Source organism: Sminthopsis crassicaudata, chromosome 4 (assembly GCF_048593235.1).
Source record: "Sminthopsis crassicaudata isolate SCR6 chromosome 4, ASM4859323v1, whole genome shotgun sequence".
Classification (NCBI taxonomy): domain Eukaryota; kingdom Metazoa; phylum Chordata; class Mammalia; order Dasyuromorphia; family Dasyuridae; genus Sminthopsis; species Sminthopsis crassicaudata.
Window position 1 is genome coordinate 242,250,906 of NC_133620.1, and position 26,615 is coordinate 242,277,520.

At 33.0% G+C, this 26,615-nt stretch overlaps 1 protein-coding gene across 45 annotated transcripts in view; it reads right to left on the bottom strand.

The window, feature by feature from the left end:
- The window catches only part of RIMS1 (regulating synaptic membrane exocytosis 1), a 621,810-nt gene that overhangs the window by 326,525 nt on the left and 268,670 nt on the right, over nucleotides 1-26,615 (bottom strand). For all 45 annotated transcript variants that reach the window (XM_074310533.1, XM_074310539.1, XM_074310538.1 and 42 more), the window contains 2 exons: nucleotides 14,369-14,706; nucleotides 10,278-11,137 (listed from right to left, as the gene is read on the bottom strand). In XM_074310533.1, the coding sequence (XP_074166634.1) occupies nucleotides 10,278-11,137; nucleotides 14,369-14,706 (1,198 nt within the window). The remainder of the gene's footprint in view (nucleotides 1-10,277; nucleotides 11,138-14,368; nucleotides 14,707-26,615) is intronic.

Consider the following 26,615-nt stretch of genomic DNA (forward strand, 5'->3'; position numbering starts at 1 on the left):
CTTCATCATTATAAGTCACCAACCCTTCTTTCTCATTTTAAGAGGAAGTTTTGTAACACAATAGATAGATTTCTATGCTGGAGTCAGGAAAATTAGCTCTAATATGATCTAAGATTTTTACTAGCTGTGTGACCCTGATAATGTCACCTAACTTCTCTACCTCAGTTTCCTCACATATAAAATAGGAATAATAGTAACACCAACCTCCCATGGTTGATGAAGACAAAATGAGATAATAATTCTTAAACAATTTACAAATCTTTTATATAAATACTAGTTATTATTATTTTGTTATTCTTTTTACTTACATTGTTGTGTCATATACACTGGTTTTCTGGTCCTCTATACTGCAACAGTTCATATCAATTTTCTCATGAATTCTTAATTTTTCTTTGATTAATTCACATTCATCATTTCTTACAATGTAATAATATTTCCTTTTCTTTTTTTTTTCCTTTTCTAGCCAATTCATGGTACTTACTTTGTTTAGCCATCCCCAATCAATAATTATCTTTTCTGTCTAGCTTTATACTCTCAGGGAAAGTGCTACTCTGACTATTTTGTTATATTTGGGAACTTTCCACTACTGACACACTTGAGTTATAGATCAGTAGAATCTCTGGATCAACAGATATGAATATTTCCTTTTTTCATTTTTTGCATAACTCCAAGTAGTTTACTGAATGACTGAAATAATTCCCAGCTCCCGCCAAAAGTGCGTTTAATCCAGAAACTCCTCCAATACTATGTCAAAATTCTATGTTTGCCTTTCTACATATTCAGCACTTAGACAAGTAAGCACTTGTATAGTAAGACAGAGAGAGTATAAGGGATGGAAGAAAGAATAGGAGCTATGGTAATAAAGGATTAAGGTATAATTTAAACCCACTGGCAATAAATTAAAGTCAAGACTTGGGAAAGCTAGACAATTCATTCAATGCCTTGGAATATAACCAGTAGTTTTAGGAGTAGAAACTATACTATGCAAAGTGTTTATATCTTCAATATCATTTAATTCTGAAAGGACTTAGAAGATGCTTTAACAACATGTTTGTATTCTACTTTAGCACAACCATCTGATTTCTCAATTCTATGAGTTCAAAATAGGATTTTAGAAGTTTCTCATTGGCCTAAATTGAGGGCCATAGATATCATAGAGATATCTATCCCTCCCCAATTTGGGGATCTTGGTTTTTTTTTCCCCTGAAGGCTTTGATCTCTTAAGGTTCCCAAATGTTAATTTCAAGTAGGACTAATGGATGAAGAGCAGTGTGAAACTTAGGGCTGGAAGGGCCTAGAAGATCCAATGTCCCCTGCCCTCATTCAGCTATTTTATTTAGCAGTAATAAGAGGGACTTTTGGCTCAGCAAGGTTCAATGTCATTATTCAATCGCCTCTCAAGGGAGATGAAATAACAGAAACTTGATAGAAAGAATTCTACACTGGGAATCAGAAGCCTTAGGATCTAATTCCTGTTCTAATAATCACTTTCATTCCCTGATACCCTTTTTATAAATGAACAGGTTAGACGAGGGTTACCTCTTCCCTTCCAGTCCTAATAGTCTATGAATTTGGGCTCCATTTGATTCCACTTTAACTCAGCCTCAATTTCATTAAGAGTTAGACATTGCCCAAACCATTCTAGATCCTTTATTTTTTTTAAAAAGGAAAATATTGGATTAGGTAGTCCCTGATATCCCTTTTTATTTTTTTTACCAAAATAATATTTACTTGTGAGCAAGGTCAACTTGCACTCTCTCCAATACCATTTACATTTTTCTGTTAATTGTTACTATTACACATTACACTCTTTCCCTCTTCAGCATTCAGCTTTTTTAGAAGACAATTGTAAAGAAACAATTGACTCTTTGTGATAAATTGTCCCAGTCACATAAATTCCAAATTATGGTTCTGCCTTAAACTAATGCTGCTAGTTATTTCACTTCATAGCCACTACTTTTCTGAAGGTTAATTGTAAGCTACCTTGTCTACTTCTATGGTACCAAATGGATATCTCTTAACTATAAAGTTTCAAGATGCCTTATCAGGAAAGTGAAAATTTTATTTTTTAAACTTTTATTTTCATTAGAACTTCACCACTATATTATTTCTTGGTTAACTACATATTTCATTCCTTTTAAAGTTTATCAGGTTCCAAATTTCTTCTTGCATCAGTATTAAAAAAATGACACATTTTGAGTTTTACTGAATTATGAACTCACTTTATGTTCCATTCACTTTTTTTTGCTTTCTGATGCTTTTTTTATTAATTTTTATAATTATAACATTTTTGACAGTACATATGTGTAGGGAATTTTTTTTACAACATTATGCCTTGTACTCCCTTCTGTTCCGAATTTTTCCCCTCCTTCCCTCTACCCCCTCCCCTAGATGGCAGGCATTCCCATACATATTATATATCTTATAGTATATCCTAGGTACAATATATATATATATATATATATATATATGCAGAACCAAATTTTGTTGTTGTTGTTGTTGCAAAGGAAGAATTGTATTCGGAAGGTAAAAATAATCTGGGAAGAAAAAAAAATGCTCACAGTTTGCACTCATTTCCCAGTATTCCTTTTCTGGATATAACTGACTCTGTTCATCATTGATCAATTGGAATTGGATTAGCTCTTCTCTATGTTGAAGATATACACTTCCATCAGAATACATCCTCGTTCAGTATCATTGTTGAAATGTATAATGATCTCCTAGTTCAGCATCAGTTAATGTAAGTCTCTCCAAGCCTCTCTGTATTCCTCCTGTTGGTCATTTCTTACAGAACAATAATATTCCATAACATTCATATACCATAATTTACCCAACCATTCTCCAATTGATGGACATCTGTTCATTTTCCAGTTTCTAGCCACTACAAAAAGGGCTGCCACAAACATTTTGGCACATACAGGTCCCTTTCCCTTCTTTAGTATTTCCTTGGGATATAAGCCCAGTAGTAGCACTGCTGGATCAAAGAGTATGCACATTTTGATAACTTTTTGGGCATAATTCCAGATTGCTCTCCAGAATGGTTGGATTCTTTCACAACTCCACCAACAATGCATCAGTGTCCCAGTTTTCCCACAGCCCTTCCAACATTCATCATTATTTGTCCTTGTCATCTTAGCCAATCTGATAGGTGTGTAATGATATCTCAGAGTTGTCTTAATTTGCATTTCTCTGATCAATAGTGATTTGGAACACTCTTTCGTAGGAGTGGAAATAGTTTTAATTTCATCATCTGAAAAGTGTCTGTTCATATCCTTTAACCATTTACCAATTGGAGAATGGCTTGATTTCTTATAAATTAAAGTCAATTCTCTGTATATTTTGGAGATGAGGCTTTTATCAGAACCTTTAACTGTAAAACTGTTTTCTCAATTTGTTACTTCACTTCTAATCTTGTTTGCATTAGTTTTGTTTGTGCAGAAACTTTTTAATTTGGTGTAATCAAAATTTTCTATTTTGTGACCAATAATGGTCTTTAGTTCTCCTTTGGACACAAATTCCTTCCTCCTCTACAAGTCTGAGAGGTAAACTATCCTATGTTCCTCTAATTTATTTATGATTTCGTTCTTTATGCCTAAATCTTGGACCCATTTTGATCTAATCTTAGTATGTGGTGTTAAATGTGGGTCCATGCCTAGTTTCTGCCATTCCATTCACTTTTTTAACAAGTATATAATTATTTTCCATCTTTAGGTGGGCCCAGGAGTTACAGCCCCTGATAACATAGGTCTGGTATTTCACTACATTTCAGTGATGAGTCTGAAATTAGAAAGACCTAAGTTTGCATCCTGTTGTAGAGGCTTACTATCTCTCTTTTCAAACTCAAGTCATTCCACTTATTTCATCTTATTTCCTCATCAGCAAAATGGGAAGAATAATAACACCTATCTCAGAAATAGGATTTCTGTAAAAAGCAAAGATAATTTGAATATGCATAACACAATCTTAAAGCTCTGCATAAATTCTAGCTATTAGCATAATTTTTTGGTGAATTTTTTTATTTTATGGAATAAAACAAGTATTTCCATATCATGGTAAAAATAAAAAAGATAAAAAACCCCCACAAAACAGCAAATGTTATGTACAACTTTCTATTCCTTTTAAATATATAATAATATCAAGTATTATAATATAATATCAAGTAAATTCCTTTTTTTTCCTTTTTTTCTTCTTTCCTAGAAATAACTAGACATAAATGTTTGTAGATATATACAAATATTCCATAAAAACTATATCAGCTAATTTGGAACTATGCTCAAAAAGTTATCAAACTGTGCATACCCTTTGACTCAGCAGTGTTACTACTGGGCTTATATCGCAAAGAGATCTTAAAGAAAGGAAAGGTAACTATATGTGCAAGAATGTTTGTGGAAGTCCTCTTTGTGGTGGCCAGAAACTGGAAACTACATGGATGTCCATCATTTGGAGATTGGCTGAATAAACTGTGGTATATTAATATTATGGAATATTATTGTTCTGTAAGAAATGACCAACAGTATGATTTCAGAAAGGCCTGGAGAGACTTCTGTGAACTGATGCTGAGTGAAATGAGCAGGACCAGAATATCGTTGTATACTTCAACAACAATACTATATGATGATCAATTCTGATGGATGTGGCCATTTTCAACAATGAGATGAACCAAATCAGTTCCAATAGAGCAGTAATGAACTGAACCAGCTACACCCAGCGAAAGAACATAGAATTCCCAATCCTTCTAATTTTGTCTGTCTGCATTTTGGATTTCCTTCACAGGCTAATTATACACTATTTAAAAATCCAATTCTTTTGTACAGCAAAACAACTGTTTGGACATGTATACATATATTGTATTTAACTTATACTTTAACATATTTAACATGTATTGGTCAATCTGCCATCTGGGGTGGGGGGAAGGAGGGGAAAAATTAGAACAAAAGGTTTGGCAATTGTCAATTTTGTAAATTTACCCGTGCATATACCTGGTAAATAAAAACTATTTAAAAAAAAAACTCTATCAGCTAGTTCTTTCTCTGGGTTCAGATAACATATTTCTTCATATGTGCTTTATAGTTAAGTTGGATATTTATAATAGCCAAAATGACTTATTTGCTCAAAGTCATTCTTGAAATAATATTGCTGTTACTGTATATTTGATTTTTATGTAATTATTTGATGTAAGTCTTTCCATATTTTTCTAAGATCATTGAGTTCATTATTTCTTATTGCACAATAGTTTCCAGCAAAACTTAGTCATTTCCCAATTGATGAACATTATAATTTCCAGTTTTCCACCAGAAGAAGGGCTGCTATAAAAGTTTTAAAACACATAAGTTCTTTTAATTTTCTCCATATCATCTTTTGAAATAGACTTAGTAATGATATCACTGAGTCAAAGGGCATATAGTTTCATAATTCTTTGGACATAATTCCAGACTTCTCTTTTCATAAACAAAGTTAATGAGACAGGATAGGTGGTACAGTGGATAGAGCACCAGGTTTCAAATCGGGAAGACATAAGTTTAAGTCCATCCTTACACATTTTTCCTAGCTATGTGAACTTGGGCAAATCACTTAATCTCTATTTGCTTCAGTTTACTCCTCAACAAAATGATGGTAATTATATAAGCTACTTCCCAATGTTGTTGTAAGAATTAAATGAGATAATAATAAAGCATTTAGCAATGTACCTGGTAAATAGTAAGTGCCACATAATTTATTCTATAATAATAAATGTTATTATATTATTTTAAAACTAATAAGAAATTTCAAATTTTAAGAAGTTTTAAATAAATAAAACCAAAACAGGACCTTTTAAACTCTATTAGGAGTAAGAAAAAAAGATGAGGCATTAATAAGAACACTGTTTTGGATGAGGAAGATGAATATAACAAAAAATGATGAGAAGGAAGAATTCTTCAACTCTTATTTTCCTTCAGTTTTCTCTAACAAGATAAAGTAATTTTTGGATTAGAACAAAATTGATTATCAGGGAATAAAAATCTAAGATAAATGACATTATTTTAAAAAATAAACTATATAGTTGCTTTTGATGAGTCCAAATCCCCATGCCCAGATAAACTCCATCCATGAATAATACAAGAATTAGTTAGCAGCAAACATGATGACACTCAACAAATAAGAGAATGAGAGAGATGCCACAGGAACCCAAGAATGAAGATGAGATCATCTTGTTTTTGTTTTTGTTTTTAGAGAGAAGGATAAATTATTTAAAATATGTAGTTGGACTTTGGCCCTAGGAAAATTGCAAAATGTATTTGTTTTGTTTTGATACTGAGTTTTCCTATCTTTCTCAAACTGGAAATATAGCTGAAACTCATAGGCTTGACATCACTACTTTAGAAAGCCTGATGTCCCTAACAAGACGAAGAGTTTGCCATATTAGTTTTGAACTTAGTGTAAATCTGATCAGTTGTCACACAGAGCTCCAAAACTCAAGTGATCTTACTAATCTCAGTAAATATACCAGCCTTGTCCCTTATTAAGAGCTGGGATAACAGCCATGTACCATTCCATCTGATAAACAACTAGAATATATAATCATTATGTATGTAAAATCAATGTGTGTATATAACTTATATATGTGTGTGTATGTGTATGAGATATATGTATATAATATATATGTAAATATAAGTATTTACATAAATAGACATAAATAGAGATGTTTTAGACCTATGTGCATTTCCATGTAGAGCCATCTATTTGGCCTATTGTAGAAGTATAAAAGCTAGGTCAGTGTAAGAATGTTGAATCTGAAATCATGAAAATCTGACTTGAAAAATTGTCCCAGACATTTACTGACTGTGCTACTTTTAGTCATGTCCAACTCTTCATGATCCTATTTTGGTGTTGACAGAGATACTGGAGTAGTTTGACATTTCCTTCTCTAGTTCATTTTTATAAATAAGGAACTGAAGCAAACAGTGTTAAATGATTTGCCCACAGTCAGACAGCTAGTAAATGTCTGAAGCTGAATTTGAATTTGTGAAGATAAGTATTCCTGATTCTAAGCACAGTATACTATTTGCTGTGCTACCTAGCTACCTCAGTTTTCTCAAATGTCAAATGGGAATAATAATAGGACATACTTCACAGGATAGTTGGAGTATCAAATGAAATAAGATTTGTGAAATTCATTGAAAACTTTAAAGTAATATATAAATCCTAGCTATTGTAATTGTTGTTTCATTGTAGGTATCATAACTATGATTATATAGTTTTAGGAATAGATCACATATCCAATAAGTGGATTGAGTTAAAATATCATTAATTCCTTAGAAATATCAGTCTTGAAGAAATATAACAGTGATGAATGAAAGATAATCATAGTAACTCATTCATTGACTAAAGATCATACCAGTTAACTGTTATAAAATATAATATGTAAAATATATAGTTATGTAATAAAATATATGATATATGAAAAAATCCTCAAAGTCTATCTGGTCCTAACCACTGCTGACAAAGAATGTCCTATACACAAATTATCACCTACTGCCTTTCATCAGAAAACTTTCCACTAAAAGGAAGCATGTAAATAGTTGAACCAAGGCTTTATATATCTGGATAAGATAGCTCTCAATATTAGGAATTATGTATTTTTCCTCTTTCATGAAGTCCAATTGCATTTCTACAACTTTCCACATATTATTCCTAATGTTGCACTATGGGACTAAGAAGAATAAATTCTAGCACCTTTTCCACATTAAACCTCTTCAGAAGGTAACTTAAAAAGGAACAAATTGACTCCTGGTTCATAAGTGCTTCGCTGAATGACTGCTCTTCATATGAGTTGCAATAACATTATGATAAAATGTCTTTTCTCAACAAACACATGTACTTCAACTAATATGATTTTTACATTTTTTGTGTATAGCTTCTTTCATATTAAGCACAAGGAGATTTGGTTTGGTATGAGAGTAGTGAGGTTAACTTTTTCAATTCACTTATAACTGTTAAACAATTTAGTTGCATTTTAAAATGTAAGTATATACTACAGGAAAACCTTTCAGTAAAGAAGCATATGTTCTTCATTGAAAATGCAAAACTTAATTTTTTCTCATCTCAATCAAAAATTTGATCAACCTGAGACAGCATTTTTATTCGAAAAAAAAAATCATAAAACATTTAATCTAGAAAGAAACATGTAGTTCAAACACTCATTTTTCAAAGAAGAGAACAGAAGCCCAGAGAGAAAATGAAAGTCACACAAAGTTACACAACATATTAATGGCAGAATCAGGCCTTGAAAATGGGTTTCCTATTTCTCAATCCAGTTTATTTTTATTTGAAGAGTATATAACATCATTCTGTTGTACCATTCATTAAAGAAAACATGCTTCTAAATGATATTTAAACATTTTCTAAATAAACAACCCACCTAAATCCACATTCAAGCGCATATATTTAAAAGGTGAAAGTCCATTCCCAAAGATACATCATTTTATTTCCTTTCATCAAATACTACTTTAACTCATTTTTGTTTGTTTGTATTCTACAACTAGTTCCTCTAAGAAGAAAGCTTGAGGGGCAGCTAGGTGGCACAGGGGATAGAGCACCAGCCCTGAATTCAGGAGGACCTGAGTTCAAATCTGGTCTCAGACACTTAAAACTTCCTAGCTGTGTGACCTTGGGCAAGTCACTTAACCCCAGCCTCAGGAAAAAAAAAAAAGAAGAAGAAGAAGAAAGCTTGAAAACCAATCAACCAACCAATTTCTTCCCACAATATCCCCTATACATATACATATACATACATATATATATATATATATATATATATACCTGTATTTATCTATATCTATGTATATTTATTATTCATCTATATCTATATAGATATACAATAATAAAGATTTTGGGGGGGTGTCAAGAGTATGAGAATTAATTGATAAAAAAATAAAGACTTGATTTTGAAACTTTATAAGTAATTGTGCTAATTGGCACATTTCTGATTTTGCATATGCATATACATGTATATACATATTTCATGTATATATATATATATAAATCCGTATATGTATGTACATATAAATATGTATGTATATATATATGAAAATCAAGTATGTGTATGAATGTGTGTTTATATATAGAAAATTGTCTGCATCTGCTGCTGTATACATGTGAAAGCATGTTTATACACACAAAACACATGCATGTATTCACATGTTCATGGGCACATGCACATGTAAATGATGGGTTTTCAAATGCAAAAATGTGTGTACACACATGCATGCACATTTGAAAACTCACATGTATTTACATATGGAAGTATGTATGGATTTTTGTGTATATTTGTATATATATATATATATGTATCACAAATTTTCATATTCATGTATATGTGTACATGTAGATTTCATATATGCATTCAGATGTATAACATGTTTGTAACAGATTTCTATATACTTGTATACATATATAAAATCCTTGTGAATATGGAAATTAGAATTCACATATTCACATCTGTACAAACTCACATTTGTCTATGGGCACAATAATATTTACACATTCACATATGTGACCATGTATGTGAATCCATGTGTGCATAGCCATGAAACATGTATACAATTCCATGTATGTATGCAAAAATCCATGTAGTACATAGATCATTCTTTAGGTGTTCAGTCATCTTTGTATTACAGTTTACATAAGAATTTTTTTTCCATTAAAATCTTTCAATGTTTTTCTTGAGGCAATAATTTCCTTAAAGCTTTATAAGAAATATTCATTAGAATAGTTTTGCTTTCTATGACTGCCACATTAAACCTCTAAAGTCTATGCTCCTGTTTTGTTTAGACTATGTACCCCCTTCAGTCCATGGAAAACATAAGGAGACTTCCCCAATCAAAAGGATCAAAAAAATCAAAAAATCAACATCCAATATTTTAAAGAGCTTAAATTTCAAGGCACTATGGGGGTACAGTGGATAGAACATCAGCCCTGAAGTCTGGAGGACCTGAATTTACTTAACACTTCCTAGCTGTGTGATCCTGGGAAAATTATTTAACCCCAATTGCCTCAGCAAAAAAATAAATTCAAGGTACTGTGTTTGAGGTTGATAGATACCCACCTTATAAATTTGGTATTTTTGGTGAGGTTTTCAAATTTGACTTTGAACCTGAGAGTGATTGTTGAGGATTGGGGGGAGGAGGAGAGAGAGTTAAGAACCTAGTTCCTGGGCCAGAAGGTTTTAAAATCAGACTGAGAAAAATGCACATTCCCCACTTTCTCCCACATCACTCCTCAATATATCTCTCACTTACCCTTTTCACTGACGCTTTCACTTTCTATTTCCACATCTTCACAGCTGGTATATTCAGGCGTGGAGGCACCTTCTTCCTCAGAGCTGCTGACAGACATCTGTCTTTTCTTCCCCCCTCTCTTAGATCTATGGGGCTTGGGTGGAGATGGCCGTACTGACTCTGACTGGTCAGAGCTCAGAGAGTCATTCCTCAGCATTGTTTCCATTTTCTCCCTCTTTGCTTTCCGGATAAGAATAGCAGAGCTGGGATCTAGGCGACTCTGCTTTTTGAAAGACTCTTGGCTCTTGGACTCAGGGTGTTCTGTTGGAAGAGGGCCATGCCTGGGAGCTGGTGGGCTATGGTTAGTTAATTGTTTAGAAACAGATACTCTTACATCACCCGTTCTTTCTATGGAATATGACCTCTGAGTTTCCAAAAGGGATTTTCGATCCTGAGTTCCAGAGGGCTGGGCCCGTTTCCCTAACTTATTCTCTGGCACCTCTGATTCTTCAATCTCTGTGTGGGGCAAAGACACATCACTATGTCTCCTTTCATGGCGGGCTTTAGAGACTTTGGCATGCATGCGCATCTGCTGTTCTTCAGGGTGGGGCTTAACAGGATACCTCGCTAGATTAGGGTCACTGCGGTATCGAGTCTGATATTCTTCTTCTTTTCTTTGTTTCTCATCCTCTTTGCTCTCTTCATGCTTTTCTGGCAAATCCTGTGATCGGCCTTTCTCCAGCCTTCTTTCCCTCCTTTCTTTCCGGTCCCTCTCCTCCACAGGCCCCTCACCTGGCTGAAGGGAGGATTTTGACACACGTTTACGCTCACTTTTCAGTCCTCCTTTGCCATTCTGCTCAGCAGCCACTGAAGTTTTCTTCCTATAAGAAATATAAGAAGTAATATAACAATGAAAAAAATAAATCACAAAAATTAGGCCACACAAATATTTCTCCTTTAGGTCTGAAATAAATATATTCACGCCATGATGAACATTAAGATATAATTCAATAAAGGAATATGATATCTAGTTTTAGAAGTGGGTGATATAAAGCTATGGTTAAAGCTTTAAAACAAATTGTTTTCCAGATATGGGCCAATTGCATCACTGTATTTCTTAGAACCATATTTTATGGTTTTTATCATTGTGAATGATTTTGAAATTGTCTATGTGGATACAGTGGAAAGATTAAGTAGCTGTCCAATGAATCACATTTGGAAAGAGTCCTTTACTGATTTCCCCAGCCACTTGAGCATTCTCTTCTAAGAATGTAAGTCCTTGATAATGGAAACTGATTTTGTGTTTTTACCTTTCTTTGTATTCACAGTATTTAGCACAAAGACCAGTACATAGTAAACCTTTAAATGTTTGTTGATTGACTGAAAATTTTCTTATATAAATTCAGCGACTCTCAAAAAATATTTTTCTAATAATTCTGGGCTATCTGCAAGACACCAAAAAAATGAAACAAAACAAACAAAAAGCCCACCATTTTTTGCTAAGAGATATGAGTTAAGTAATATAATACAAAATGTACTAGTTTGGAAGTCAGGAAATTGGGGTTCTAACCTTGGTGCTAACACTAGCCGTTTGTATGCAGGTTGGTGAGTGCTGCTTATCATCAATGAAGCAAAGGAACTGTACCAGATAACAACCAAAGGCTCTTCCATCTTAATTTTTTTTTAACCCATGATAAAAAGAGGAAATATATTGACTCCCTCGTTTCGACTCCCTTGTTTCAAATGTGAACATCTCTATATTGCTATGTATGTCAACACGATAGCATTAACAATTTAAACAAGGAAAATATAAACAAGGACTATTTTGATATGAGTGGTTTTATGTCAGAAATATAATTTAGCATTAAGTCAGATAATTTCATTACATATATGTCGATAGATACATACATACATACACACATATATATATATATATATATATATATATATATATATATATATATGTATATAAGATTGAGTCCAAACATCTCCTTGGACATTAGGTTTGGGATTATGGGCAAATATTCTTTCTTTCCTCTTCTGTGAAACAGGTATTATTATAGTACCTAACCCAGAGAGATCTTGTAAAATTAAAATAAAATAATTTATATAAAGAGCTTTGCAAGCATTAATTACTGTATAAACATCACTTATTTTTATCCAGAATTTCAAATACATAAGGACCTTTCAGATGAAAATCTCCTTTCTATTAATGCAGGTCAGCACTTTTATGCAACTTGTGGTTTTAGAGAGTTGCCTATTATCCTGAAAGGTCAAATGATTTGTCTAGAGTCACATAGCCAATATGTGTCACAGGGAGAACTTGAATTCTGATCTTCTTGATTCTAAGGCCGGCCCTCTAGACACACATCCCACTCATTTTTATTCATACTTCTTTATTATAACAATCAAGTAACTTGGACACAATAATTACATTACATTAATCTCATTTTAAGGAGGAAAAGAGAAAAGAATTAAGAGTAGGAAAAGAATAAATAGTTTTCCACATTAATTTACTCAAACAAAAGAATAAAAATATTCCAACTTTATAGTTTTTTTCTCAGTTTAGCCTTAACACTCACACTCACTCTCTCTCTCTCTCTCTTTCTCTCTCTCTCTCTCTCTCTCTCTCTCTCTCTCTCTCTCTCTCTCTTTCCATATATACATATATATGTATATATATACATATGTATGTACATTTTGCCTAATTACATGTTAAAACAATTTTTATAATTTCCTTTTTTTTTTAAAGCTTCAATTCCCAAATCTTTCCCTTACTTTCCCTTTGCTCTTCCCTTCCCTCCTTTCCTGCCCCATTCTTGAGATAGCAAGCAATTTTCTTCCTTTTAAACATTTATATGGTATAGCTGCTGATAGAAGGTGGGTTTCCAGGATGAATCAATTAATATTCAAGTATTCCTAATCCATATTTTCCAGGTTCTTTATAGAGTGTCAAAACTATCATATTGACATTCATAATATTATATTATAGAATCAGAGATCTTTCAGACCTAAAATGAAGTGGGTCATGCTGTCCCCACGTTTTTATCATAGAATGTTGAACTTACAAATAAAAGACCTCCTTAGAGATCATTGTGTAATTTCTTTGCTAAAGGATGAGCTTACTGGCAAACATGTCAATATCATTTGCCAGATAGCATTAGAATGATTGCGTCAGCACCATTGTCAAAATACATGATTCCTTACTCTTAATTCAGTGTTCTTTGTATCATACCTACCAAATATTTACAAGAGCTGCAAAAGAAGCAAAAATAACTGTCAGAAGTTTATCAATATAATAATGATAATATGTAACATTTCCACAAAGATTTAAGTTTTGTTAAGTGTTTTACCTGTTAGATCATTTAATTTTTGCATCTCTTTGAAAAATTGATGCTATTATTATCCTCATTTTACAAACTGGGAATCTGAGTCATGGTAAATTGAATTGACTTACTCTAGAGTCAGAAGACCTGATTTCAAATCTGGTCTCAAGCACTTACTAGCTGTGTAACTATGAGCAAGTCACTTAACCATTTTTGCCTCATTTTTCCCATCTGTAAAATGAACTGAAGAAGGAAATGGCAAAGCACTCTTATGTCTTTGCTAAGAAAACCTCAAATGGGGTCACAAAGAGTTGGACATGACCAGCCACTGAAAAACAGTAAATATGAAATACAAGTTTTCAATCATATATACTCTGAGGTTAAATTCAGTTGAAAGAATATTGGCTCCAGAGTCAAAGGATCTGATTTTAAATTTTACTTCTGACACCTTCTTGACTTTAGGTAAATCACTTAACCTGAAGTCCTTTTTTTCTCATCTTCAAAATGAGGGACTTTTGAGGTCTCTTTGATCCAGCTCTACAATTCTCTGATCATTTCTTCATAAAGTAGGCTCTACAATTCTCTGATCATTTCTTCATAAAGTAGGCTAAAGCTTACCCATTTTTTCACCTTTATAGACAGTTTTTTTTGTTTGTTTTAGATGTGCAATGGTTTTTAACAATTACAACCTTGAACAAGTCAGGCCCCCCAAATGATAAGAATTTCTAATTATGCTCCTGTCATGGTCTCCAGAGAAAGGAAAGTAATAGTTCTGCTGACTATTACCTTTCTCGAGAGGGTTCACTTCTAGATCTGGATGAAACCTGTTTCTGTTCCAGACCCATAGCTTTCTGGGACAATTCTGTTCCTTTGCTTCGCTCTGATGGGACCCCTGAAGGAGTGATTTCCTGGGAAGCTGCTGCTGTGCTTAAGGGGGTCTGAGATCTTGATCGTTCTTGTAGCCTCGCTTTCTTTTCTCTAGGCACCTCAGAACCTGCACCAGTAGCTGTGTCACTGAGTGTCCCGTCTTGACTTGGTGGTTGAGCTCCACTCCCAAAAAACCAAGCTCCAGACTTGGTTAAGATTTCTTGTTGCTTTCGACATAAATTGCATACCCACATAACCTGTTTAAAAAAGAAAGAACAAGATACCATTCACTCTGAGAAATGTACTACATGCAGGGGGAAAACATGCATTTAAGTGATATTCTTATTTATCTGAGACTAAAGTTTCACTGGTGCATAGAGCTTTTGGAAGGAATTCCTTTAACCAAAGCAGATCTTCTACTTATGTTTTTAGGATATAGATTTAAATTTTGTTAAGTGTTCTACCTGTGTAAAGGTATTAATTAATTTATTATATTTTTACTACCATCATGCCTTACTTAATGAATGCACATTGATTGATTTATGAGTAGTCTTCAATACTAAATAGTCTAGCTGACTTTTCCAGGTTTACTTAGCCAATAATATAAAGGAAGAGCATGAATCCAACATCTACTATACTACTATTCTGTGTGCATATGTGTGTGTGTCTCTTTCTCCCTATCTCTATCTTTTTCTTTCTCTCTGTCTCTCTCTTGTCTCTTTCTCTCCCGTTCTGGTTCTATGCATGTCTGTGTGTGTGTGTGTGTGTGTGTGTGTGTGTGTGTATGTGTACATATATATGTATTTGTGTGTGTTGGGAATTAAGAGAAAAGCAGCATACTTCCTAAATAACATAATTTAATTTCAAGAGAAATTAGAAAATTTTGTATCCACAAAAGCCCTTCTAAATTTTTTGAGAAAATGCATGTTCTCAAGTGGTACATATACTGTCTAGAGCCAATTTCCTGCCTAGATCTGCTGGGCAAGTGTCTGATCCTTGGTTTACTAAAATATAAAAGAAAAGAATTGGCTGAAATTATTTTAATAAGATTATTATCTTACTCTCTTTAAACATATTAGAATTTATTCTTCACTCATTTCTATGCCCTTAGGCTATTTCCTACGAATCTTTGACTTCCTGTGAATGTATATATAAAGAAATTTGAGGAAGAGACCTGATATTTGTTGACTAGAGGCTGCTATGTAGAATGGAATGGAATATTGGAACTGGAGTTGGAAAGACTATCATTTCAAATTCTGGCATCAGTCACTAATAAGATAGTATCCATCCAAACAATATTCCAACTGTCAAATAACCTGCAGGGGTTGGGAGCTATATGGTTTTAGGCTTGAATAAACAAGTAAAGAGGTGAGACAATGGATAAAGCATGGGGCCTAAAGTCAGGAACACTGAAATTCAAATCCAATTTCAGCAACATACTAGTTAGTTGTATGAAACTACTGCTTTGGTTTTCTTATTTGTAAAATGGTTAAAATTGGGCATATTTCCCAGGATTATTGTGAATATAGAATGAAATGATATTTGTAATTCATTTTATTCATCTTAAAGTTCTACATAAATGTTAACTACTACTGTTTTTTTTTTAACATTTATCTAATGCTTACAATGTGTCAAGTTATATGTCAGACACTTTATGATTATCTTATTTGATCCTTAAAACTACCCTGGAAAGTAGGTAACATTACCATCCCCTTTTTTTCAATGAGAAAACTGAGGCAAACAGAGATTATGTATTTTTCAAGGTCAAACAACTAGTTAATAAGTGAGGTCAAATTTGAACTCAGGTCTTCATTTGTCTAGAAATAGAAAGCTTCTAAAGCTTACTCTCTGTCAATAGGCAATTACCTCAGTGAATCTTAGTTTCACATAATAATAATGACATAAGACTAGGTATCTTCTGAGGTCCTTCACAGCTCTAAAGCTTTAATTCTTTTCCTTTACACTAAACTTTCTTATTTGTTTTTCCTAGAGTGTTAATGAAAGTCATAAAGTGAGGTATTATTGTGTAATGGCTGATAGAGCCATTGGAGAAGTCAAGATTTAGGTTCAAGACCTGCATCTGAAATATAATGGTCATGTGATCTTGAGCAAGGATGTTAACTTCTCACCAGTGTAGGAAATTAAGATTACAAATTGAAGAGAAAAAAACCAATCTGAATTGTTGAGTACCCTTATTTGAGACTTCCTAATTTTTAAGAAATCCCAGGTCCACCCTCTATCACAAAGAAATGTAGTTATATGAACAAAAAAAGTGACAGTAAAAAAAAAAAAAAAGGCAATCTGCATAATATTTTTTCCTTCAATTTTCCAATTTCCTAGTTTCTTCTTTTACCACAAGGAATGTTTTATAGTATGCAATATAATTTTCTAAGTAACTAATTAACAATGTAATAAACCTAAGGCACAACTTACTCATAACTATCTACCTAAATTACAATCATTTCTTCAGAATACTTTAAGAAACAAACTAAAACTTTTTAAACCATCTTTCAGTAATCCTAGACCTTCTTCCTTTTCTTGGAACAGGGAGGAATAAGTAAGTCTATGCATCTCTCTAGGTATAGCTAGGAGGCTATTTGCCTTTCTACTTCAGTCACCTTGACCTCCAACATATTCAGCAAAGACTATGGCTGGATTAAGTGAGCATGCCAGGGCAACTACTGGCCCACACACAATGTCAGCTCCCACTCTCTCCATTCAGCTGTCAATGGGCAAAGACTTCATATGATAGAATTAATGTTCTTAATCTATATCAAGTCCTTCCCCAAAAACCCAGCTTCATCACCATTGGAACTGCACTGCATTCCGTAAAATAATAATAATTCATTTTCATATAGAGTTTTAATGCTTGCAAAACACTTTATATACATCATCTTGTTTGAGTCTTGCAATAATTCTGTGACATAAGTGCAATTATCATCCACATTTTATAGATGACAAAACTGAGGATCAGAGACATCAAGTGTCTCACAATGGTCATACCTAAGTATCTGAGGTAAGATTCAAATCCAGGTCTTTCTGATACCAAAATATATTGCCATTATACTCCATAGTCATATTTAGGCATTGCAATCATTTTCCTAATAATGAGTTTATAAAGCTCTCAAAATTGTCATTCTCTAGTAAGTGACAAGGTGATAAGTGATAATAAAGTTATCAAATTTGAATCAAACAAAATTAATAGCATTAGTTATTCTTTTAAAACAATCTATTATATTTGCCTCAGAAGCTTACAAGGAATTATGTATAATGTTTTAAATTTAAATGCATTTTGTAATATATATGCATGTACATATATTTCTATGCACGTAAACATACAAAAGTGATTTTTGAAAAAAGTTTTCCCATCAATTCAAAGCTTGAGATTCAAGTTTCCTAGATTTATTCTAGGACAATAAAATCCCAGAGGAAAAATAAAAATGGGATGATGAAGGTAATATATCAGTAAATTAAGAAAATGATGAAGACATTAAATCATAAAGAATAGAATGTGGTAAATGAATAGGAATTCTAAAGCTAGGAGGAAAAGGCATGTATATTATTTTAAACCTCCTGAAGAGGATAGGAAGAAAAGCTCAAATGAAGTGAAGAGGAGGAACAAAGATAGGAAAAAATCATATGTTTTTTAAAAAAAAAATTAAAGAGTGTGTGTGCGTGCGTGTGTATGTGTGTGTGTGTGTGTGTGTGTGTGTGTGTGTGTGTGCATGTATCTTTGGAGGTCTAGATGAGCTATGATGTAGATTGTTGTTTTTTTATAAAAGACAAAATAAAAGAGATTGGTATCATAAGTAAATGGAAGCTAGCTGTTAGAATCAGAGTATTGCAAAAGCTTTATACATCTTCCTCAGTTCCCTCTAATAAGGGAGAAGCTGGAAAAGATGTAATTCAAAAACTACATATAATTTACATACAGTAAACCATAATAAATATGAGAGTATTCTCATTTACTGAGATGTCCAACAAGATGAGCTGCTCATCTTGTAAAGCCTACATCATAATTTAGGATTTATGGAGTATAGCTACTTCCGTTTAAATTGCTGACCAAATAAGGAAAAGATGGCTATTTTCCCCACTGTGCTACATATCATCAGCTCCCCTGCTTAATGAATTAAGTTCATTCAAAACTCTCAATTGATTAAAATAGAGACATCGAGTGGGACATTATCCGGGTAAATATTCTTATCCAAGGATTCTGAATAGAAAAAAGAAAGAGCCCTCTCTGCTCAAAAGTCCTAAGCATGCATGGGACAGGTCCAACATGATAGATTTCTTGATATTTTGCTTCCTCTAGAAAACAAACAGTGGCAAGGGTGACAAGATTCCACTAGCTAGAAGAAATATAAAAGTACACTTTTATACCTTTTGCATTATTTAAACAATTGTTGAACATTGTGATGTTTCACAATTTGTTATTATAAAAACAGAACTAAATATTCTTTAACTCATTGCTTTCACTAGTCCTTTCTGAAAAGCAACTTTTAAATACAAATTTACTGAGAATGTATTTCTTTTTCTAGGAATGTAGAGGCAAAATCATTGCATATATGAATATACACACACATATACTTCTGTAGTTATCAAAATAGAGAAAATAGTAAAGAGAAACCTAAGAGATACTGATAGGGAAGTGGAGTTAAGTAGAGATTTTCAATAACCATCTTTTTTTTAATGATTAATTAATTTCTCTGCTATTAGGAAGTTATGATAATTTTCTAAATGTAATCAGGACTTGACATGTCAATAATTTGAAGATGTACAAAGTTTTTGCCAATGTGTCTCATATACTGTTTATAGTCACACATCTATTAGAGAATATTCCATAACATTGAATGGAAAACTATGTAACAAATATAATTTCAATTCCATTTTCAAATAAAATCTTGCCTTGATCTCATACTAGAAGACATATGGACAAAAAAGAATTGCAGTTATCTTAAAATGGCTATTGATCAACTTATGTTTGAAATGAGCCTTCAGTAACATAAGTTCATTACTTTCTTACACAGATTTAAATGTAAATATCATGTAGATCCAAACATCTTATCTTATATTGTTATTATTAGAAATAATATTTTAAATGGCTAAGAAGTCTAGTCATCTTTTTCTATTTAAATAAAACATAAGCATACACATTTTTTTGACATCATGAAAATCTCATTTCGTGAAAACTGTATACCTAAAATCAATCTTCTCATTCTCACATAGAAATCACATGCAAAAAAGATCAAACCCACCATCAAAGACCAAGAAATTATTCACATAGACTATAAAATAAAACATACATGAGATTTTGTCACACTCTTTCAAACACCACCCACATGGAAGGAGACAAGCATGATACTCACAGAGAAGCTAGTTTATCACATCTATTTAGTATTCTCTTTATGTTTTTACCTATTGTTGTCTAGAGTTTGCCTTAAGCCATACTCATTCCAAAGGGATTGCTTGACAGAGGTCTTTCTGGAAGAGTTGAAAAGCAGCTGAGGTGACAATTTTTTCGACAAGAAGACTGTTTATCGAAAAACATTTTGGGAGAAGTATGTGGAGCAAGTCGTTTAGCAGCCTGCAGGAATTACATCCTGATTGAATATACTGGGATGTGTTCCAAACTAATCTAAACTAAAGCAGGTCTGCGTAATAACTTATCTTAACAATCCACAGATGTTAGGCAGCCCAGCACACACAGTGATGAAAGATTATAGTGAGTGAATATGGCTCCTGCAGCTCCAAGCCATGCAAATAAAATAATTGAAGTTTGTCTTCTAAATTTTAACTCTATTATTTGTTGATTTTGGGGATTTGTTTTTTTGTTTTTGTTTTGTTTTGTTTTGTTTGTTTTGTTTTGTTTTGTTTTGGCTTTTGTTTTTCCTTCTCTCTTTCCCCAAAAGCATGGAATTTGGAGCCAAAGGATTTGGGTTCAGATTCTGCCTCTTACATGTATGTATATACAGTAGGATCTTAGACATATCATATTATTTCTCTGAACCATAGGTTCCTCATCTATAAAATATGAGGCTAGATTAAATGGTCTTTGGTTTCTCTTCCAGTTATAGATTTATAACCAGATAATATCATCTGCAAGGGAAACCATTCAAAAAACCTACAGGAAATTTAAACATGGCAATTATCACCTGCTGCTCATATGTATAATGAGTCCATGAAGGAAATAGCATGTATTTTACTGAAATGTGCTTCTCATATGGCAAAAGAGGGGTAAAAGTACAACATAGTATAAAATTTTGAAGCATTTCTTTCTTTCCCTTGGCAAATATAGAAGGCCCATTCACATGTTTTGGAGGTTGAATAGTAAAATGTAAAGAACACTGGGCAGTGAATCAGAATACCTCGATTCTCCTTCCAACTTTGAAACTACTTAGAAAGATCACTTCATTTCACTGATATTCCATCATCTTCAAAATAATGTTTGGATTAAAAAATCTCTAAGATTTATTACAGGTTTATTCTTGTTTGTTGTTCAGTCAATTCATTTATATCTGACTCTTTGTGACCTCACAAAAGATTTTCTTAGCAAAGATATTGGAATGGTTTGCCACTTCCTTCTCTAGTTCTATTTACAGATGAAAAAAACTGAGGCAAATAGGGTTGTGACGTACTTAGGATCACACAGCTGGTACATATCTGAGACCAATTTGAATTCAGAACTTTCTGACTGGAGTCTCAGTGTTCCATCCTCTTAGGAATGTAGTTGGCCTAAAGGTATCATATAATCCTGGTTAAATCTCTGTGCTTCTTTTTTTTTTTTTTTTCATGTATAAAATCAGTGAATTGGATTTGATGTTCTCCAGGTTCCTTTTAGCTTTAAATCTCTGAGTCTATGTGTATTGGTACTAAACAAATATTAAGGGAATTTTGTGAATGAAGTTTTACAGACTATAGCATTTTGCCTATAAATCCATAAATTTATAGGTGTATCTTCTTAATATAAATAGCATTGAAGGTTATAGGAGTATAGATTTAGGGCTGGAGAGAAACTTAGAAATTATGTAGTCTGTTCCTTTCATTTTGTAAACAAAAAAAGTAAGGAAGGAAATAAACATTAATTCAGCACCTACAATGTGCCAGTTACTTTACAATATTAAATCACCAGTTCTGGAAAAGAGTTGATATTATTATTCCCATTTTATGGATGAGGAAACTGAGGTAGGGAGCTTAAATAAGTTACCCAGGGTCAGTCAGTATCTGAGGTCAAAATTGAATTTACATCTTCCTAATTTCAGGTCCAGAATTTTATCCATTGACCTACTTATTTGTTTTTTTTACAAAAAAGAAAGAATCAGGGAGTTTGATTATCCCAAGATCATAAGTAGTAAATGGAAAAACCATGATTTTAATCCAAATTATCTTATTCCTAATTCATTGATTTTCTACCTTCCTGAAAGAGTGGTATCTCTATATATCTATCTACTTTATTCATATAAGAGAAAAAAAAAAAAAAGATTTTCTACATCTGTACTCCTCCTGCTTTAAAAAAAAAAAATGTTTTTACTCTTCTTTTATATAGTCCCCTTTCTACAAAGTATTCCTAAAATGACTGGCATTTAGAGAAAAAAAAAAAAAAATGATTTTGCAACCTGGATGGGAGCAGTAAAACAAAGTCAGCAATCAAATATAGTCAAAATATAGTATTTATGTGCTGATGATGCTGTGTTTTTATTCAATAACCTGCCTTTATAATGATTTCTAAAGTGAATTGATCTCTAGGAATCAGAGAACCTTATTTAAAAAGAAGGCAACTTTGCATAAACAGCCTAAAAAGTTGCAAAAGAGTTTTTTAAAATATCTTCTACTAGGAAGATATTCCTTACAGAGTTGACAGAGAAGGCTTGTTTCTGTCATCAACACATTCCACTGAGGCAATAAAGACTAATTACATGCAAACAGGGTTGCCTAAATGTTGGTCTTTTGCTTTGTTCTTGCTTATTTCATTGAAAATGTTTCATGTAAGACCTGCACAAATGAAATTTTTTTATGAATAGGAGAGGACAAAATCACAATATCTGATCATGTATGGTCTGTTCTCACTACACTACTTCCTAGTTGTATGCCCTTGAGCAAGTCAAATTCATGGAATCACAGGATCTGACAGTTGAAATGAACAGGAAGTTACATTTCCTACTCAATATGTATCTGCATAATCCTTAAAAAATATTCATCTTGTTGCTTTTACTTTAAAAAATTCTGGTGATAGAGAACTCACCATGGGAGAAAAAAATCTTTATCAACTTTAGTTGGTAACAAGATTATTCATGAAATTTAATTCAATTGGGGCAGCTAGGTGGCACAGTGGATAGAGCATCAGTCCTGAATTCAGGCGGACCCTAGTTCAAATGTGGTTTCAGACACTTAACACTTCCTAGCTGTGTGACCCTGGGCAAGTCATTTAACCCCAGCCACAGGGGGGAAAAAAAAAAGAAAGAAAGAAAGAAAAAAATTTAATTCAATTAAATTATTATGGACCTATGTTAGGTGCTAGAAGAAAAACAGAGTTTATATTAGAAAAGAGGGATTGCTGAGATATCAATCTTTGGGTAAAGATTAATCTTTTCAAAAAAGTTGAGCTGTTAAGAAGAACAGAAATATTTTAGAGCTAAAACAAGATCTTGTAAACTCGGTTCTTATACCTTTATTTTATTGCCACAGAAACTGAGGCCAGAAAGATTAAATCTCTTATCCAAGAGGTTTTAGAAGAGATCTTACTTGACAAAAAGGACAGATTTCAGTACAAATTAAAAAAGAAGGGAAAAGACTTGCATTGCAAGTATCATTTCAAAATGCTGCATCCAAGATGTTTTTCAGTTTATACCAAAGCTCATCTTCTATGTCAAGAATTCTTTTCTTCCTCATATTCACCATCTGCCTACCCTAGATTTCTTGAAATTTTAGATGAAGATTTACTTTCTGAAAAAAAGCTTCTTCCTGATTAGTTTATCTAATACTTTCCTTCTGATAACACTCCCAACTTATTCTCTGTGAATCCTGTTGGTATGCAGTTGCTCACATGTTTTCCCCATTCTGTTATGAGCACTTTCAGAGCAGGTACTGTTTCTTGCCTTTTTTCTTGCATCTCCACTACTTAGCACATTGTCTAGGTCATAGTAGGTGCTTAAGAATTATTAATTTATTGACCAATTGACTGAGTTGCTATTTAAGATGTGGCAATGTATATTGGAAGTAGGATGGGGATTATATAGAGTACAAATGAATCCCTGTATCTTTTATCTATGGGGTATCTCTCTGCTACCAGACATTTTCCCCCTTTAAATAGTTCTCTTTTAGTTTTGGCTCCACATAAACATAGAAGTTAATTTTTGCTGCCTATACAGTCTAGACTAGGCCCACATTCTGTTCTCATCCAAGGCCATGAAGCCATAGCCCATGACCAGCACTATAGTTTTTCTACCCTTATGAAAAACCATATTATTCATATTATTTTAAGACAATAAGATACATATGTTGTGGTAGGCATACTTACTTTAAAGACTATTGATTCCATGGTTAATTTCCTTATTTACCTGGACAAATAACCTGACCAGATTACCTTATGAAGATTATGAAATGCAATATAGCAAGTATTTTCTTAGCAAAATTGTATGCCTACCACATGCCTAAGACAAAATTGTACACCAAATGATTTGAAATGAATCAAATTTTTATTATCAGAAGTATTGCCTAAATATTTGCCTGCTAAAACATGATTATCTTTTGATACCTTAGGGTGATATCTTAGTTGTCTAAAGAAGAACTTTAACACATTATTTGAGCTAATAATTAATTTCTTTCATTTATTAAATCTCTAAGCATAGATGCTACCAGAAGGAAAAAATTAGATTTTGAGAAAATGGTCTCATGGCCGTGAATTGAACATAAAGATGAACTTCATTAATAGATTCAGAAGAGTGAAGGTGGACTCTGTCCACTTACATATTTTACAGTTGCACAGTTCAGAGGACTTACTGATCCATAAGCTCAACAAGATGGCATCTCTCAGGGGGCACTAGAAACCTGCTGGCAAAAGAGGGACATTTTTGCTCTTTGTTAACAATGTTCTTTTCTTGCTGTGCTGTTCTTAGGATCATGTAATCAGTGAAGTGGAAAGCACCTGAGAGATGTAGCACAACTTGCTTGTTTTTCACAAATGAGGAAAATGAGCCTCAGAGACATAAAATAATTTACCTTAAGCCTGGACTGGCACCCAGATAGGAGATTTTTTTACTTTTCAATAGTAGCAAATCTAGGCTTTGGGACTGAACTAATGTTACTCTTTCAAGCTATTTGCCAAAGATATCTCATTTATCTCCTGTGACAGTGAAGGCATTATAAATAGCACAATCATTTCTACTTTGTAGTTCCACTTGAACAATGTTTTTTCATTAGGTGGGATAATGATATAGAAAAATTCCTCTCTGACCCTCAATGACCACAAACCACATTTTTTGTATCTCTTAAAGATTCAGGATGCAAAAGGTAAATTATGCCAAAATGAAATTGATATTCTTGAGATTCTAAAAAGGCTTCAATATATGATATTGAAAATTTATAAGTAGTACAAATATTTGTCACATACTGGGCTTTTTAACTCTCCTACACTGAGGTGGTACTATTATGGCTGGGTTAATGCAAGCCACTGGAACCAAAAGAACAAAATTATTATCACAACCAAAAATATTGATTGTCTACTAGTTTTATTTTTCTTCTTAATAAGATCAGCTTATTCAGGAGATGTTTCAAGTCATTTCATTAAGAAAATGGTTCAGTGCTTTAGCAAACAGATCTGATGAACTACTGCCTTTACAAATGTGAACTCTTACCTTCTCTATCAATATATTTTTAGGGAACAGCCTGGAGCTACTAACAGGTCAAAGGACTTAACAAGGTCATCTAGTCAGTATGTGGAAGAAAAATAATTTTCACTTGGGTATTCCATACTCTCTATGATTCTTTTGAGTAAGCACATTAGGCCATCTTTTACCTCAATTCTTATCTAGCCTTTAACTATGGAATAGGTGTTACTTCAGACAAACTTGAGACTTGAGAAGGACCTTAGCTTAAAAAGACCATGATGTCCCCCTGCATTTTAGCATTCATCAAGTATCCTAACATATGACTTTCACCTGGACTTTGATGATTGGAGGAGAAAGTGACAAGTGATGACTTTACACAGCTCTTTCTCAAACCCAAATCACTTGCAAGTCAAGACATCACCTTCCTGATGTCATTAGTCCTTTTGGAGAATAAAGGACAAACAATAAACAACTATATCATAATGCTATACTTAGATCATAGAATCATTGAGCTTAAATGAACCTTAGAAATGGAATCCAGCCTGCTCATTTTATAACTTAGGAAAATTAGGCTCACAGATGTGAAATTAACTTGCCTAAGACCAAGATTAAAACCAAGATCTCCTGAATCATTTTTCCCCATAATACCACAATGTCTCTTAAAGGCTTAGTTCTATATGCTACACATACAAAAACATAAACGTATACACTTACATAAGAAAAGATCCTTTAGTTAAGCTTTTATCTTAAGGTTCATTCTACCTCTAAAATTCCATCATCCCAAATCTGTTCTTTAAATGTAGTTTGATACTTAAAATACCTCAAATTAAAAACATAAAAGAATGTGCTCAAAGGAAATATACAATTATTCTAGTAACTGATTTAAAAATAATTCTTCAAGATGAAAATCAGGGTATTTGAAGGAACCTCAGTAGCTACAAAATTCAGCACATACCAGAAAATGCATGCTCTCTACAATATCCCCAACAAGTGATTCTCCAAAACAAGCTTAAAAACATGTGGTAAGAAGAAATACACTATATTTTGACCTAGCCATTCCACTTCATGTCAGCTCTAATTATTTAGAGGTTTCTTCCAAGAAATCAAGCCTAAATTTGCCTCTACACAGCTTCTAATGCACTGAGTTCTACCATCAAGGACCCTACAAATCAAGTTTAATGTCTCTTTGATATAACAATCTCTTCAAAATTTGGAATTAGTTGTGATGTTCCCTTGATTCTTCTCTTTTCAAGGATAAAAACTACCAAAACTCTAGTTGTTTCAGCTTAACTTCATATGGAATGATATGATGCCCTTCATCATCTTCACTGCAAAAAAAGAGG